General features: G+C 38.3%; 1 protein-coding gene across 3 annotated transcripts in view; it reads right to left on the reverse strand.

The window, feature by feature from the left end:
• Arl15 (ADP ribosylation factor like GTPase 15) overlaps positions 1-18,885 on the reverse strand; it is a 354,022-nt gene that overhangs the window by 168,563 nt on the left and 166,574 nt on the right. For all 3 annotated transcript variants that reach the window (XM_040729069.1, XM_040729070.1, XM_040729071.1), the window contains exon 4: positions 14,066-14,274. In XM_040729069.1, coding sequence (XP_040585003.1) covers positions 14,066-14,274 — 209 coding nt within the window. The remainder of the gene's footprint in view (positions 1-14,065; positions 14,275-18,885) is intronic.

Genomic DNA, 18,885 nt, shown 5'->3' on the forward strand with positions numbered 1-18,885 from the left:
ATGCAAGATGGGAGAAAATGATGGTGCTCTTTGCTGCAATTGAGAGGCGAGTGAAAACCAACTTGGGAATTAATGGAATTAATTTGGGATTTCAGAGATCTGAAAGCTTTCTAATACCAGGGTCTTCAACTTTGCAATTTGAGGACAGCCCCGCTGTTGGCCTCTGCTGACCTGTTGTGAAGTAAATCAGGCACACTAATGTGGCTAACAAGTCTTTCTCACACTGCTGCATCCCCCTGCAGCCCCTTGCTCCGCAGACATGCTTATCGGCCGCACTCTGTCTAGCCATCTGAGTCAAAGCACACAAAATGGCCACTGTAGCCCTGCATTACTGCTCATTAGATCACAGGTTAGTCAAGTGGAACTACCCGGGGTTCCCAAAGGAGAGCTATACTTCAAAAATCTGTCCATGTCAAATGAAGAAAAAACCCCGAGCGTGGGGTCACCCAGATCAATGATCAAAAGAAACCGAGAACGAAGGGGGAAAAAGCACACCCTCCTTTTTGTTAACTGCACCCAGGTCTGATTTATTAGCAGGAATATAGAGATAGGATGGGCTCTCTCTCTCTCTCTCTCTCTCTCTCTCTCTCTCTCTCTCTCTCTCTCTCTCTCTCTCTCTCTCTCTCTCTCTCTCACACACACACACACACACACACACACACGCCCTGTTTTCAGTTGTAACAAAGTAATTTGCTTTAATCAGGTCCCATCAGCTGTTAAACTTTAGACTTTTAAAAACTCTACGACAAATTCCTAAAATCCCGCCCCCCCTCAAAAAAAGCACACTCCAGTAAATACAGTTTTTAGGAGGATTCTTCCATGTTTCCAAAAACACTTGAAAAGCAATAAAAGTAATACAAAGTAATCCACCTTTAATGCTGGAGGAGATTCTATTTAAATCTGAAAGAACTGGTGCCACATACACTCTAAAATAATCCCAGCACCCTCTTGGACCTTCAAAGAAACAAGCGGGCTGTCAATCACAGGCCGTGAAAGGCAGCTCTCTGGGCCTCAGGGAGGCCATCAACCTCTGCAGGTGGCCCGCACCTCTGCCACTGCCACCATCATTTCTTGCCCTCTCAAAGGGACACATTTTACACTGGCTTTTTGCAGTTCTGGGGAGAAGATACTTTAAGAGAACTGCAAACATGGCCTCTAGAAACCGAGCAGAATGACCAGCTACAACAAAAGTTACTATCAAATTTCACAAGTGAGAAAAATCACAGGATGTTATTTTTCTGGTTTCTTTCTCAGAGAAAAAGCACATTTTATTGCCTAATGGTGAAAATGGAGAGAATACTATTAATTATATGCCCGAGTAAAAGTAAAACAAATATGTTGTACTCTGACAAAAATTACAAGTTGTATAAAGTTTTCACTTTTCTGTTCTTTGCTGAGCAACCTTCCTTCCTTGTATTTGGAATGCCGTCTTTGGGAACACTCCTAAGTCTATGTAAGAGGGGTGCCTAACCTGGACATCTTTCTGTTTCCCTTCTGTGATTGTGAGGAACACTCCTGAGGCATGGCCCCACAGGAGGCACAGTTCAGAGTTAAAGACCCCGGGGAAAAAGAACTGGCATGTCAGGAGCAGGGAAGACAGGGGCACCGTGTGAAGTCCTTCATTAAGCCTTGTTCCTTACTACAAAGCAGGGTCTGGGACTATCCCATTTTACAGATGAACAAATTCAAGGTCTGCCTGCAATTACTCACCTGCTCAGTAGGAAAGACTTCAATCGTGAGCCTGATTTCTTAGTCTCATCATTAGTCTTCTCCAAACCCAAAGACAGATATCCATTAGGCACAATGCTTTCTCCTAGATCCCAGTAACTTCAGTTTCACAGAGGCAATTTTACTTGGGAAACACTGGCATGTATAGACAAGTACACACATTCAAAGCTATTCAGAGCATCTTTGTTCATGAACGGAAAAACTAAGAAACAGCTGAAATTTTATCACTAAGAGAATGCATACATAAACACTGCAGAGGAGGGTCATGTCCTAAAATACACAGACCACTAAAAATGGATGAACCAGGACGTGCATATTCCATATACATACCTTCAGACATATAACTTGAAAGTATATTAAAGCACATTACTCATTTGTTTTGATAAAAAAAAAAAGTCTGTGTTATACCTCACAGTTGTTATCTATCACTGAAACCGCTTGCACTAACTTAGAAACATTTCTAGGTGGTGAACCATGACAAGGTGTGCTAGGTAAGATATTTAAGAGCTTCAAGATAGCTCTAGAAGTGAGGATGGGAAGAAAACAGGAGAGAGAGCAAAAGCATGAGCTTCCAAGTCATCCTTTATGGTCTGTTTCTGAACAGAAAAGACCTTAGTACTCGGAGTAAATGTTATCATTTGCCAAGTCCACATGATGGACAGGGAAGTGTGCTCTTAGGTTACTTCCTGTACTCCTCTGTATGTCTGAACCTTTAGAACTGAAGTCTCACTGCCTGAGATTCACAGCTTCATATAATCACATGTGAATCTTTCCTGAAAACTTAAGAGAGTAATGCTTGTCTAAGCTCACTCATGTGATTCAATAAGCTGCTTAAACCCCAAGCTTTGGTAACCAAGGATCAATCGTAATAACTTGAACTGACCATATCTCACTGTATCCATGCCTTTAAGATAATTATATTAATACACAGTCGGCATTTCATTTTGTTGTTAAGCAAAATTCCAGGAGTTTGCTGTTTTCAACCTTTTAACATAAAAAATTAGTAACCAAATTGCTTTACTGAAGACAGAGTTGCAGATGAAAGCTAAGCAGAACACATGAAAAGAAAACCACTCTGCATTTGTCTGTCCTCCTTGAGATTTTATGATTTAAAAAAACAGATTACATAATATTCCATGGAAATCCAAATGAAAAGACATATATTTTCTACAGGAACTTAATTGATAGAGAAATGGATTAAGTTACCTCAAATGCAATTACGTTTTAAAACTTTGAAATCTGTAAATAAATTTCAATTTCAGGAGTTTTCTGACACAAACCATCATGAAAATAAATCTAGGAATTATAGCCACATCTCTTTCTCTAACAGCTTAAAAATAGGATACTTTTATTTTCTTTGATTCAAGGTCTCACTACATAATCCTGATTGGCCTAGAACTCACTAATAGACCAAAATGGCCACAAACTCACAGAGATCCACCTGCCTACACCTCTTGGTGTGGAGATTAAAGGCATGAACATTAATGCCCAGCTTTGATGATGTTTAATAGTATGTTTTCTTCCGGTTGAGCATTACAATGGCTAAAGAATTATATGCTCACACACATGAAAAAAAAAAGTTATACCACACAGCCTAGAGTGCAGTCAACTAACTACTACTAATAAAAAGTTATTAGGATCTTCGCATCTCACTTTAATGTATGAAGCTGCAAAATTATAGAATCATACTGAGTGTTTTACCAAAAACAATCCATGGACTCATAGCCATGGTCAGTATAAATTAACCAAAATCATCTTTCCTTTCTGTGTCTCTGTTACTTGGATTAATTATGAAAGGGATTCCATTACACTTGGAATCATAAAAATATTGCATTTTCTTACCTCCAAAAACCTCATAGGATAGAGAAATCTTCATAATAAGAAAACAGCTGGGTAGTGGTGGCACACTCCTTTTAACCAGCACTCAAGTGGCAGAGGCAGGCAGATCTCTATTAGTTTGAGGCCAGCTGGGTCTAAAGAGTGAATTTCATGACAGTCAAGGCTACACAGAGAAACACTCTTTCAAAAAATGAGGAGAGAAAAAGAAGGAAAGAAAACAAAGGGGTTCTGGTAAGATAACAAGATAAAATTAAAAGAAATCAACAAAAAAAATTAAAAAACAACAACAACAACATGGGGCTGGGGAAATGACTCAGCGGTTAAAAACATTTCCTGCTGTAGCACAAGGCATGGATTCAGTTCCCAGCACCCACATGGTGGCTGGAGATCTAGCGCCCTCTTCTGGTCTCTGTGGGCACTAGGCAAATGCGCAGTGCTCATAAGACAGCAAACCACTCAAACACATGAAATAAAATAAACTTTAATTAAAAATCAATCAACCAACCAGAAAAAAAAATCTTAGTAATAAGTCATTGCTCAAGCAAACTGGCCACCTCATGGTTTACCTGAAAGCCCATTTGCCCATTTCCCCCTTTCACACACACATAAAACTGGCCTTAATTAATGTAAAAGTCATGGAAAAAGCCAGTTACCTAATTAAAAAAACAAAACAACCAAATTATATTAAGATGCCCAAACAGAAATCTAACTAAAACAAAAACATCAGCATAAAAACATGGTAACTTGGCATCTCACATTTATAATAATCAGTCTTTGGTTATCTATTTAAATAATTCAAATTTTAGAGTTATCCAACAAAATGTACAAGTATTAGTATAAATGAAAATACTGTAGAATTAAAATGGAAATCTTTGAATATGAAAGAGAGGAAGATGTACTTTCTTCAGAGTGTATTCTCACGTTATTAAAAATCAGGGTACAAACATTTCTCTTACAGAGTAACGGTGATGGTATCAAAGACACCACAGAGGGCATGGAAGCGACGTCTCCATCTCTGAGACCTTTCCTGGTTTGTCTTTATGCATCCTGTAGTGACTACTCAATCGTTTTGTTAATGTGGTATGCTAACGCCTGGGGAGAGAACATCTTGCTCTTACAGAACAGCTAAGAATTGTAATTCTCCTCTCTGCTGTTCCCCAAGACTGCCTCAGCAAGTCGGTCTCATTTTGTTTCTTTGTCCCCCTGTCCAAAGTGTGTACAAGTTATCCAGATTTTCCACCTGGCTCCTCTTAACAGACCCTTGTTCTGGCTTGACAAATTATTAGTCATAACTTTAAAAATAAATATTTGATGAAATCTAAATGTTAAAATTATATGCTTCCACGCAACCTCTAAATTATTTCACAGCTCGTATACAGAGCCGTCTTCCCATATGTCTCAGTTGGCTTATGTTCACATCTATGAACGTGATCCCAGATATCTGATGGAACAACATCCTGTCCAACAGTTATCTATACAGTATTTCAGGTATAACATGAACTGAGGTCGTCTCTCCACTGGGCTTAGCACAGCTGAATCTACTACCCAAATTAGTTAAATTACAAACATAAATAAAAACAAAATCCTTAAAATTTCCCCATTGTAACTGTGTAGTAGGAAATATCTAAAATTTTTGGGTAAAAGATTTATATGCCTATAAATTTAGACACTGCAATTTCTAATAAGGAAGGTAATTGTGACTTTATTGTTGGATAACATGGTATCAAAACATAGCAAAGATGATGATGGAATCAGCCAGATGAAAAACATGTAGGCCTTTCAAAATGAGAAGCTATTTTTCATCCGACTTCATAGAACAACCTCACACTGGTATTAAAAGCATGCATTATATCTTTGTTTGAAACTACTAGATCAATTTCCTTAACATAAATATCTATGGTTGGTTGTTATATGAATGTTTTATTAAGACACTGTGGCTCAGATACAGAATTATAAAGAAAGGGACATTATGAAGAGAGGGGGAAAAAAGCAAGAGATTGTAGATTCTAGTACATGGAAGTGAGGAGGTCCTGTAGACAAACCAGTACTCACTATCGGTGTCTGTGTGCACAGCCAGAATGCTCATGGCTAAGTTATACTCAGTCTATTATCAGTGAAACTGCAGGCACGGAGTTCACTGTTTTTGTCCACGCAGGTGTAACTCATAGGTAAAGAACTTAGGTGGCAAGGGAAAGCACCCCCTCCAAGTCACAGAAGTGAAAGCAAGTAATCTTTTTATTTCATGTTTTTGTTCTTAGAAGTAAGAGGCCATGCACATGTGATTTTTATATTTGAGCAAACACAGCAGAGTGCTCTCAGTCATGGCCAGAAGTGGACTGTTTTCTTACCTGCTTTTTCCATGCTGTAGTGAAGGATGCCGGCCTCATTATAAACTTTGCCGGCTCCCCAGACTTTCTGTGGTCTGGCTTTGCCGTGATTACTGGTCAAAACCTTTAATTACAGTATATAGTTTGTGCAGCTGCCTGGAAATTGGTCTCGGGGTCAGTGGCTCTTCCCGTTCCCTGCTTTCCATTCTTTTGAAGCAATATTGCTGAACGGAAGGCATTGTCCCAGCTTTCTGGTGTGCTCTGTCTGCTGCACAATATGAATAGCTTTGCAATCACTTCAGCAATTGGTTCTTCAACTGCCTTTAGGTTGTCAATTGTAATTCAGTGGCTCCAGCCACCTTTTCTTTCATTCTCTTGGGGTCTTTTATTACTTAATTTGCGATAATATTAAGGAATGTCTTCTTCAGACATGTCACTAATGCCTTATTGATTAGGAAGCTGGGAGTCCATTTGACTTTTCTGTGTGTGCCTGCTACAACGTTTCAGTATTTTCTCTTCTCTGGACTTCTGATGCTGATCTTCCCAGTTATCTTGTCAGAAATTTATCTTGTAAGGGATTGTTCTTAATTCTGAAGGTTTTCATTCTAAAGAATCTAATGAAGTTCCCTGAAGTTATGCTCAATGAGATTAACTTACATAGTTATAGCTAAAGCTATTTTTGCAACTTCCTAAAGAAAGACTCTAATTTTTAAAAAAAATAATGACTAGTGAAATTTCCATAATTCATTCCTATGGTTCATGCTCTATTTTTTAAAATAAAAATTACAATTTGAGCTCTTTTCAACTTAGAAATAGTTACTAGTTAATAAGAGACAAGAAGAGAGATTAATCATGAACTTTCAAGATTCTTAAAAACATCTAGACAATACTTTAAGAAGTTATATAAGGAAGGAAACTGTTAGAAATAACTCCTAGGTTATCAGATCTAAGGGAAGTTTTCTAAATTGGGGGGTGGGGTGGGAGAACAAAAACATCTTGATCCAATGAAGGAAAAAAATCTTTACTGTATGAAGACTCAAATCCTTAGTCCTGGACCAAACCCAGCATATTAACCTCTCTCGTTAGGCTCAGCCATTCCAGAGAAACTTAGGGCATTTTTAAGCAGACACTATGTAATAATAATAATGATAATAATTATCATAATGATAATAACTAACGCTTATTGTGCTTTTTATCTTCAAAGCAACTTACTGACATTAACTATGTGTCTATCTTCAAATTAATTTAACTCGACAAATGTTTTATTAACTTTGTTAGCTATAGACTGTGACTGATTTTTCTTTTACAAATGAAATAAATAAATAAATAAAGACTAAGTGCTCTCTCTAAATGGCACTATAAATTTCTGTCTCAAAAATAACTTACTGCCTCTAATGAATAATAATTAATGAAATACTAAGTTTTACAGAATACAAAGTTAAAATATAGATAGAAGGGTAATGTTATCTTTTTAATTGTTTAAATCCATATTGCTCTGAAAAGACAAGAAGCAAATACTGTTTCATAAAATAGGTCTCTAATTCATAGCTATGATTTTTAGTTAAAACTGTATGAATATATATGAAAAATAATTTTTCAAAAGCTTCACCAAAGGAAGAAATGATTTTATTAAAGACTAAAATTGTTTTCGTTAAATTGTACTGACTTTAAAACCATCTCAACTATATTCTCTCAGAATTTCATATGTACTGTTCTTCACATGAGAAATATAAACAAAAAAAATGCCTGACACTTGTAAATGAAACAAGCTTACCCTGGTTAAAATAATTACTTTAAAACGAATTAAAAGATTATTATTTGGTCAGAAAATGTGCTGCTTTCCATGAGGATTTGGGGAAGAAAACAGTAAAAAGGGACACTGTTAAACAAACACAAGTGAAAGTACATACAATCAATCATTTGCAAGCTGTAAAAACCTTAACGTGGGCAGAGTGCTGAGGATTCACTGCCCATATGGTGCTCAGCAAATTCAAACGGCAGGTTTGGAGCCCAGGAAAACCCAACGCTTTTGTATTCCTCCAGTTTGGGAATGGATGAGTTGGAAAAAATAAGGATAGCTCCCAGCAATCTGGATAAAGAAGGCAGCACAGGGCCAGCAGGAGGCATGAGGGAGAGAATCCAGAGGTAGCCATTCTTTCAAACCACAACATGGCGCAGAGACACAAACACGCCATAATCTGTCCTTCAAGGGGCTTACAAATTTCAGGTGTTGGCAAGTCATTTTAATATTATTGTCTGAATGAGACCAGGCTGCTAACAGGTGTCAGGAATGCGCACCTAAGTAAGTGGCCACGGCCACTGAGGAAGATGTTCTGATATGATGTCAATCTTGAGGTAATTTTCCTGAGAAAATGGGGATACTGAGAGGCAAGTTGAGCAGGAGAAAGAGAAATTCAGTTACAAGGCACAGAGCATATAAGATCCAAGGACTTCACTCGATTCCAGAGAAGTTAGAAAATGGTATGCCCAAGGACCGCATGGAACAGGGAGGGAGTTGGTTCTTTATGGTTTGCAGGGAGAACAGGTTCAAACCGGGGCAGCAGAAGGATAAGCTGTGGCAGGTAGGCAGGAAGCTAAGGGCGAACTACGGAAGTGTGCGGGGCCTCTGCACCGGCTAAGGCAGAACAAGACACAGCAGTATATGGACACGGGCAGCGATAAATAGTCTTTGCAGAGCTTCCCAGGGTTTCCCGCTTTACATGAGGTGAAGACTTGCCAACACCGAGGAAAGGGAGAAAATAGAGATTTTTTTTTTGAACATACGCTCAAAAGATGTTTCTTTCCTGTCCCATCTATAATTTCCTAGGTAAAAATATCCCTTTCTGAAATGACAGGTTTGTTAGGGAGTCAGGGTTTTATTAGCTCGCAGTAGACATGGGACACTCTCATTACCTAGTAGATCACCGGTAACCAGGAAGAATGATGACAGCAAGGAGTTAACTTCTTTTGTCAAGCAATGCATATAGAAACTTGAAGTACTCTCAGCTTAAAAGTTGCTCTTTAAAATGTACTTTTTATGATGATGTTTTTGCAACTAATGAGGTGATTGCTAACTCAGCTTTTCTTATAGGTCAAGAAATATTTTTAAGAAATAACTGAGTCATTCAGTGGAGAATGGACTCCAAAGCCCTGTCATTATCTCCAAAAATTTAATTGTAACAGTGTGGAGTACATCTGTAAGGAATGGACAAAATTATCTCTATCTCTTATATCATTTTAGAGTAAGTATATGTCCCATAAGGGAGTTTCCAAACTGCTCACACCATAGGTATGTACACTGCTGTATGTGAAATCAAATAAGCATTCTAAAATGCTGCCAAGAGGCAGGTCAAGATACATGGAGAACTCTGTAGACTTTAAATATAGTACACTTCCCAATGAAAACATTTTCCTCCATACACAGAAAATGACATTCCGTCACACTAGGTGCTTTATGTAAATTTCACAGTGCTGGGCATTTTCTAATAAAAGATTTGTCCTCATTTCGAGACAAGCCTATAGTTGAGAAATAACAAGACTAAATAAAAAATGCAAACTAGAGGTGCATTATTTGTTGACATATATTAAAGAAAGGGAAAAATGGACATGACATGACTATATAAACTGGAATTACAATTAAGAGTGATGGTTAAGTACCGTAAAACACACATATCCTTCTTCCAGAAGACAAATACTGTCTATAAAGTGAAAACCCTACAGAGTTGAGAAACTCTGAATGCATGTATTCCCAAGTTGGTATTTACAAAAGTAGTTGTAAAGACTCCTCTCACATTCCTACTCTATTATTTTCAAATATAACACTGCATCAAAATTAGTAGACAATGTAATCACAATTTTTAAATGTAATATTGACACTCTAATTTAGAACCTGGATTTTTCCAAGCTATAATTAATGAAGCATGAAACTAATCAAGTCACTGGGCCTTATAAATTCTGCTTCAAAAACCTGTTTCATAGTGTTTGTATTTTTCAATTAATATTTGCAATTATAAAAATAATCAATAATGCATTTTTAATGTAGCATTTCTGAAAAAGTTAGGTACTTTTGAAATAAGGATAACCTATAAACATCAAGTCAAATCAAATTGCTAAAAATAAGGACTGTTAGTTCCATGTTAACAAAATGGGTCATTTTATATGGCCTGGTAAAGCCAATAAAAACGAAAATAAGATTTAAAAAGCCAGGAAGTAAAAGAATGGCAGTCAGAAACTGTGTAGAGGGAAAATAGGATTACATTTATTGGGTATTATATCAACTTAACTTCTCATAAAATACTCCTGATCTACTTAGTAACTTCAGAACTGAAGTATGCTCTCCAAAGGGAGTTGTAAAACAAATTAGATACAATTACAATTCAATACAAATAAAAAGCCAAACTATTTACTCTGAAGAGTTCTCATTTTATAGCTTTACCATTTAAATTAGACCAGATTTTCTCCTAATCTATCAAGTGGGCCACTTGGCATAAGCATAGCTTTTTCTAGTATGTTTTCCATAGAGAAAAAGAGATGATATGAATATATCCTGGAAAACTGCAGTAACCACATCTCCCTAGAGTGAACACAACAAACATCTGGTATAAGAATTGCTTGGCCTTTCCAACAGCTCATAGGGTGTTCTTTCACCCAGTATTTTCTTATGGTGTTTTTGTCTTACTTTGTTAAAAAACAATGTATGCTTCTACTAGCAATTCTCAAGATACAAAACCTTAAAATTCTGGTGAGTTGGTCAAATCACGACCAGGTAGGTATACTTGAGGAAGGGAAGATATGCTACCTACAAGATCCCACTTGTTTCTCAAAGGTCAGCAGATAGCTGGGCACGCTGCCCACTTGTGGGTTATGGAGCAATTTTAACCATTGTCTTCCTTTCTTAATTCTGTGCTCCATACAGACAGCAACGTGCACATATAAGACTAAAATATTTAACTTCCTGATGATTATTATCTCGTTGGAGTTCAAGCGACCAGTCACCTTTCTCCTCCAAGTATCACTGGCTTCCATCCACTTTTGAGTTAACAGCTATCTTAACAAACAAGCAAATTCTTAAATTTTACTCAAGTGACAGGACAAATCCTGGCACATTTCCCACAGAAAACATAAAATACAATAGTTTTCAGGAAGATAGGAATCGCCAAGCCTAAGTGCACACTGCTTTTTCTTAACTGTGTCACATTGTTAGTGTTTCCTGTTAAACTGAAGGAATCTTCCTTGATTTTTGAGTAGAAATTCTCCCTTAAAAGTCACAGATACTTTGCAAGGTAAAATACCATCTTTTTTAACACTTAAAAGCATCCCAACTTACACATAAACTAATAGGCATAGACAGGCAAAACATTTGTAAAGCTGGAAGACACAGGGCACACGGTGTCTTAACCAAAGGAAGACTAGCAAAAAGATGACCATATCTAAAACTATATCTAAATATATGACTAAAACATAGTTCAAGTAACATGGGACTCTGTTTGCCTTCTAATTTCCTACCCAGGCCTGCTGTTCCCAACCAGTTTGAGGGTATTGTTTATTCAACATGGAAGATTCAGTTTCACAACTCCGTTTTTATGTGAACAATAAGGTATTGATTTAATTCTTAAGACGTTCCTGAGACTCTTTCAACCGGGCATTATATAAACACACGATATAGAGTAGCCTCTTTGTCATCAAGAGAAAGATGGGATGCTCCCCTTTTCTCAGTCAAACCGAAACCAGGGTGAGCAAGCACTTCATTGTGCTAATGCAAACTTTGAGGTCTACCCTGGAATTTCCCCCTTCCCCAGAAAATACTAGTAAATGCTGTTAACATGCACCTGTATGGTATATATTGATACGACAAGGCAAAGCGCTTTACCTAAAAACATCTTCAAACTGGTATTGTATAAATTGTATTCACAAGTAAAACATTCCAGGAAAAGTAATTTAAAGTTGATACAACTGGGAAGGAAAATGAAGTTCTCATGAAGTCTAGTATGCACAAATTTGGGATTGTGTCCAAATAATACTTATGGCTATTCCACATGTACAGACATCAGTTACTGAATCACAAAGGAATATTCTGCTTTTTTTTTAAAGGATGAAATAGCCAGTTAATAGACACAAGGACTACTCAGAAGCAATCAATTGCTAGAAGCTTCTTTCATTCATTGTGAGTCTCTGACTCCTAGAGAGGGCTGCCGTGGGTCACGTATTCAGTTTAAAGAATGTATCTGTTGGGGCTGGAGAGATGGTCCAGTAGTTAAGAGCATGTACCACTCTCCTAGAGGATGCAAGTTCGGTTCCCAGGGAATCTGATGCCTGTAGCCTCCAAGGTCATTTGCACCCACATTCACATACCCTCTGCCCCATAGCTGAAAATAATAAAAATAAATCCTTAAAAAACATTTTTGTCTTGGTTATCTGAGGTCTAAGAAAAAGTTTCTTTAAAAGTCTAAAGAAAAGTTACTGTCAGCTACATCTAACTCAATTCAAGTGATTCAAGGTTTGGATGGTACTTATATCTATCTCTACATTATTCTAGCATATCATACATATCTTTTACATGTACATAACGACATCATCTATCTGTATTGTATAATAACACTTAGCTTCCATATCATCTGTGAGAATGACATTCTTTGAGTAAAGCACCTCATAGCTCAAACAAATGTAGCGCTGGTAACAAGTCATCACTGCATTCGTGTATACTCCTTCTACAGATAGAAAGCCTCACGACTAACGCATGGACCAGAGTGCTACGAGCAAGCCCAGGAGGCACCAGAATCTCAGTGCAGTGCAGGATATCTGCATGGTGACAATCTACGTCTCTCTCTCTCTCTCTCTCTCTCTCTCTCTCTCTCTCTCTCTCTCTCTCTCTCTCTCTCTCTCTCTCTGTATGTGTATGTCTGTCTTTGTCTGTCCAGTCTTGTCCATCCCCCTCCATCGTGTGTGTGTGTGTGTGTGTGTGTGTGTGTGTGTGTGTGTGTGTGTGTGTGTGTGTGTGTGTGTGTCCCGTTCGTTTTTTGAGACAGGGTTTCTCTGCATAGCCCTGGCTGTCTTGGAACTCATTCTATAGACCAGGCTGACTTTAAACTCAGAGATCTACCTGCCTCTGACTTCTGAGTTCTGGGATTAAAGTCGTGTGCCATCACTACCTGGATGTTATTTTTTTTTACTTACTATCAAATATATTTTCCAGTACATATAAAGTGACAAAGTAGTAAGTCTTGAATGCTGAAGGAGGCTGAGTAATGAATCGCTGTGTTTCACTGTTTTTTTTTGTAAGCAAATAAAACTATTCATACATAGGCCCTCCTCCATTTGATACTGTAAAATTAAAATAAATCACCCTAATTAATCCTGTGCACTTAGAACAATTTGTTGAGAAGCCAGACACAAGAACAAAGTATTAGCTATGGGTCCACACTAAATTGAGGAAAGGTTGGAGTGAGATCACACTATGCTCTTGCTTCCTTATCTACTTTCTCAGATTGAAGGCTAACATCATTCATTCCTATCAATCATTACAATTTTCTGAGGGAGAGGAGAAAATACACCCTGTAAAGTACAGGTGCAAAGGAATACAACAGGAGGTTCAATTCCATTAGTACTAGAAACGACAAAGTTGGCTCATAGTGATAATGTTTGCCCAGAATAGCTCACACTTTCAAAGGAAAGAAACAAGATAAGAAATGCAATTAGGTGAGGAAAGGGAAGAGTAGAGCCTTATTAAAATATATTTAATTTGGTGGTACGGAATTTGCAAGACAAAGACACTGGTTTTTCAACCAACAGCAAGTATTTCAGAGGGGCAAGAACCTGATATTTGAGACCATGTAATGTCTGGTTAAAGGGACAATGGTGGCGGAGAAGGTATCAAGTTAGAGAGTGAAATTAAAATGTTATTAACTAGGCCTTTGCCTCTTCAAAATAAAAAAGAAAATACCCAGGCATGTCTTCTGGTTAAAAAAGAATTTGTGGTTTTCAAGCAAGGTTAGGTATATAAATACGATAATGAGAATTCTGTATCCCATGATAATGACGATTTCACGTAAAAACACATGTCCCTCAAGTCCATAATTATGTGTCTTCTTTGATTCCAACATGGCGGCATCATTTCAACAAACGACCAAACAAACCAAGCAGAAGGAAGTATAACACTAATGAGACATGCGTACCTCTTGTACTGAGCGAGCTGCCGGCTTGTCTTGATGATTGGCCAATATTAAAAAGGGTAAAGTGCATAACTGTGGGTGTTGAAGAGCTGAGTGAAGCTCATTTCTAGCCGTTTCTAAATCGTCCTCTGAAGAGGCACTGTCTAAGACGAATATTACTCCTTGAGATCCTTGGTAGTAGCGGCTCCAGTATTTCCGGATGTTATCAGCTCCTGTCAAAGGAAACAAATTTCTATTTTAAATAGTTATCATCCACTTAAAAATGCCCCAATAGCAATTCCTACTGGAAAACAATGTATCTTTTCAAAAGTGAGTGTTAAAGTCTGGTACAGAGTAAACTAGGAATCTAAAAGTCACAAACATGTTGGCAAAGACATCATACTGATAGGTAGATACAGCTGTGAAGCAGAACACAGACATTTCAATTGTTCTTCATGTTTTTCTAGCAAAGTAAGTGAGAATCAACCAGGATAACACCTCTTTTATTAAAGTCAAAAGAATCTTTTTAGACGTTGTCAGCCCTAAATGAACTACACTCTCCACCAACAGAGTGACAACCAAACTCAGAGAGCAATGGGACCTACACATTTACACAGCATCTTACTATCCCATTTCTGTAAGTTTGGTGGTAGTTTTTAATAGAATAATGCTATGCAAGAAATACTCCCCAAGTGTTCACATGATGGAAATGTAGGCCTTTAATTTTCTGTTGATGCTACTTGGAGGTAATCAGGCTAGAGATACAAGGAAAAGCCCCATTATGGGACATAGCTTTATGACAGGAAGAACAGACAGCCACACTTTGTTGTTCAGTTTCTCTGACCACTGACGTCTGCTGCCACATCAAGGCACAGTGCGACCCTCACCAGATGCAAAGCTTCAACCTGGGACTTCCCTGCCTCCAGACCTACACTAAATTTCTTTTCGTTAGAAATTGCCCAGTCTGTATTTTGTTGTAGCAACAGAAATTGGACTGAGACAGAACTGAGCAGTCTTGTTTAACTCCACATAGAGAGTTATTAGCATAATAACTTTTTATGTCAAAATACTGAAATTTGTGAACCACTAAAATCTTGGCTTTCTATATATGTGTAAATCCACTTGGGTTTACTACTCATGAGGAGAAAGAAAAAGCAATTAAGTGCACTATTGGTATCGATGAGACAAGGTGCTAAGAAGAGACTCTTGAGAAGACAAGTCTTGTCACTCTTGGTATTTCTCGTTGAATTGTGTTAGTAGACAGTTTGCCCATTAAGGGCATAGGCAACTCCCATTACACAGTGACTCCTTTTATTTCTTTGTTTTGTGAATATGATGGGCTTCTCTGTGTATATATCCGTAGTGAACAAAAGAGATGTAGTTAGTTATATAACAAGAATTAGATAAGTTATTTACTAGTCTGTGGCATATCATCCAATCCTAACCAATTGATAACTATGTTTTAGTAATGCATTGAACAGTTAGCTTCCATGTATGACATACTTGTTACATATAAGGGACCTAAACAATGCAGGATAGATTCGAAAGAGCTGCGTATGCATATTTTTTCCCAACTCTGTATTCAACGATATCATATTAGCAGCTCCCACCAGGGTGAGGGTATTCTGAAGTAGAAGACAGTCTGGCCTCTGCTTTCCCTGTCAAGCCAACCCATCATTGGTAAAACTGAGCAGCTGCTATTTTCCATGAGAAATAGGAACTCTAGAGGCTCTAGTAACAGTACCGGCAATATTAAGGTGCTCATTTAGAGCAAGGCACAGAAATTAAAAATACATGTGAGAAGGTAGCTAACATCTATTAAGCACTAAAACATAGGATAAGTCATCATTACAAGATACTGATGAACCCAGGGACATATAAGCATCAAGGGCATTTGATGACAAATGGTTAAATAAGTAAACAGGAGGGATATGACCAGTGTTGATATACATTAGAAAGGATTGAAACAAAAAACAAAAAACAAAGAGCAAGGAGATTTAAACCCTAGATTATCTGAGATGTGAAATTCATTGTGTAAGTGAGGGGTACCAATAAAATAGCACAGTAACTGAGATTACCCACATCTGAGGTGAGGTTCCCTAACAGCACAGCCTGAAATGGCCCTTCTAGCACATGTGACTATAGGAACAATGCTGCCAAGAGAAAGAAATCAGGGGTGAAATGAGTCAGCTAGATGGGGGAAGAAACTTGGTAAAGATCTGACTTCAGATATCTCACTCCAGCTTGATCCTCCAATGAATTCTTAGCCTGAACTGAATCACATAAGATATCCAGTTCAGAGGCCAGAATATCTCCATATAGTTATTGGCTGCGAGCCAACCCTGGGTACCTGGAAGGGACTGGGACTAAATCTCAGACTTATATGTGGCTGGAGCAGTTGCTGTCAGCCAAGAGTGGTCCTCTGGAGAAGGGTACAGGTGTGCATCATTAGCGGGCAATGCCACAGCAGCTGGGAGATGGATGCACTGGCCCAGTAAAGGAGATCTGCGTATGATACCAACAGCATCTGTTACAAGCTAAATCCAGACACCATCCATATGCTAGAAATTCATCCATAAGTCTGAGAGACAAAAGTGACAGCAGTGTTACCCAGCAATGACTATTTAAAAATAACAAAATACTGTGGTTGTCACTACCCAAATTACTACAAATTTTACTAGCACAAAAATGTGAGATACACAATAGACATGTAATAATACCTGTGATTTGTTCTACTGTTAATTCCACAAAGTCAATGAGAACATGCAGAATGCTTTCATTAATTCTGTAACCATAGAAAACCCATGGTTGCAAATGATCAATAACCAGTTCTGATATGGTTATTGATGGTCTAAATGTTTAATGAGGATTAATTCACTCATCAGAGGCAACCTGATAAGGTAGGTAACACTTTTTAAATTAAAAACTTATTTTTATGTATATGGGTGTTTTCTCTGTGCAGAGGCTGGAAGAGGGCATCAAGCCGCCTAAAAGTGGAGTTACAGAAGGTGGTTAGCAACCAAGTGGGTACTGGGAACAGAACCTGGGTCCTCTGCAAGAACAACAAGCGTTCTTAACTGATAAGCCATCTATCTAGCTCCAGAGATCACTACTACTATCATTTTCAAATTATCAATACAAACACCAAGACACAAAAATGTCATGTAGATTTATCCAACACTGTACATTCAAAATACATTTAGGTCTAAATGCCACTGCATTTAGGGTGATCACTGACCAGAAGTGATGAGCTAAATAAAGAACTATATTACCACTTAAGTCACAGTGGGTAGAAGGGCTGGAAGAAGGGTCTCTCTCTCTCTCTCTCTCTCTCTCTCTCTCTCTCTCTCTCTCTCTCTCTCTCTCTCTCTCTCTCTCTCTCTCTCTCTCTCTCTCTCTCACACACACACACACATGTATATATGCCCCAACTAGCACTACTTCTAAAACATTTCCCAGCCAACTAACCCAATCAATACTTTAAAGTATCTAGTCCATACAAAACAACAAGGAAGGGTCTAAAGAGATATTTATGAAGCTATTATTCATCTTTTTATGGAGGGGGGGCTTGTTTCTCTGTAGCGTTGGAGCCTGTCTTGAAACTCACTCTGTAGACCAGGCTGGCCTCAAACTGAGAGATCCGCCTGCCTCTGCCTCCCAAGTTGGATTAAAGGCGTGCACCACCACCGCTGGGCATAGGTCTTAAGTTTTAATGAAAACTTTAAACTTGTGCACAAACAACCTCAGTAGCAATATTGTAAAGGCAGAGCTTCCAGCACAGGAAGGACATGTCCAAAAGGCAAGAGAAGGGATGGGTAGAGAATGGCTTCAAACTTGTTTCATTCTCCTCTCATCTATAAAACTTCAGTCTTACTTTTTTTGGGGGGGAGGGTGCATTGGGGAACAAGCCTAGAGCCTTGCACATGACAAGGATGCAATTTACCACTGAGCTAACCCCAGCCTGTTAGGCTTTTCTTCTGACACAAAGTTTTGCTAAGTTACCCAAACTGACTAGCCTTGAAGTTGTGAGCCTCCTGCCTCAGTTTACTTAAATAGCTGGGATTACAAGATTGTGCCACTGGGCCCAGCATAACCTCAGTCTTTTTGACTAGTAATTTCTTTGGATTCCTTTACATTCCATTAGTCTGCTTTTCAAAGATGAAATACTAAGAATTCAGCAAGGACAAACAGATAACAGACATAACAGATTTAGGACTTTTTTTCCCTCTGATTGCAGACAAGATGGTTTTCTCCTTTTGCTGCATGGGGACTGTCTCCCAGAGAGTGAGAGCAGCTCCAGGACTGTGGGATAAATGAAACGTGCAATGTGATTGAGCGTGCATGTTTAAGAAATGATCCCACAATTGTGATGAACAAAGAATTAACACTAGGAGAATGTTATACCCAAACAAGCAGGGAGGAACTTCAAAGATCATAAACTGGGAGACAATGGGGATGGGTGTAGAGATGCTGAATCGTATCAACATCAACAGTCACAACCTAACAGCACACGTACAGATAGAACATATGTGGTTCTGTTGTCTGGCAGAGTAACAATAACTGAAGAACTACACAACCCTAAGGAACATGACCTGGGACGGTCTTGTCTATGTTAAAGGCCCTGTCTACTATTATTACCTGTTAGTAATTCTGTTAGAAACCTACCCATACCTGAGCTCCCGCCAGGCTCAATCTGCCAAGCCTTCAGCATTCACAAACCTGGAAGAGTCAGCAAATACCCTACCAAGTCCTGAACAGATGGCTAACTACACAGCTTGAAAAAGATGAACTAGTAAATATACTTGCACTTACTAAAAATCCATCAAGAGAAAATGTTGAGTAGG

Source organism: Mesocricetus auratus, unplaced genomic scaffold (genome assembly GCF_017639785.1).
Source record: "Mesocricetus auratus isolate SY011 unplaced genomic scaffold, BCM_Maur_2.0 Super-Scaffold_100020, whole genome shotgun sequence".
Taxonomy (NCBI): domain Eukaryota; kingdom Metazoa; phylum Chordata; class Mammalia; order Rodentia; family Cricetidae; genus Mesocricetus; species Mesocricetus auratus.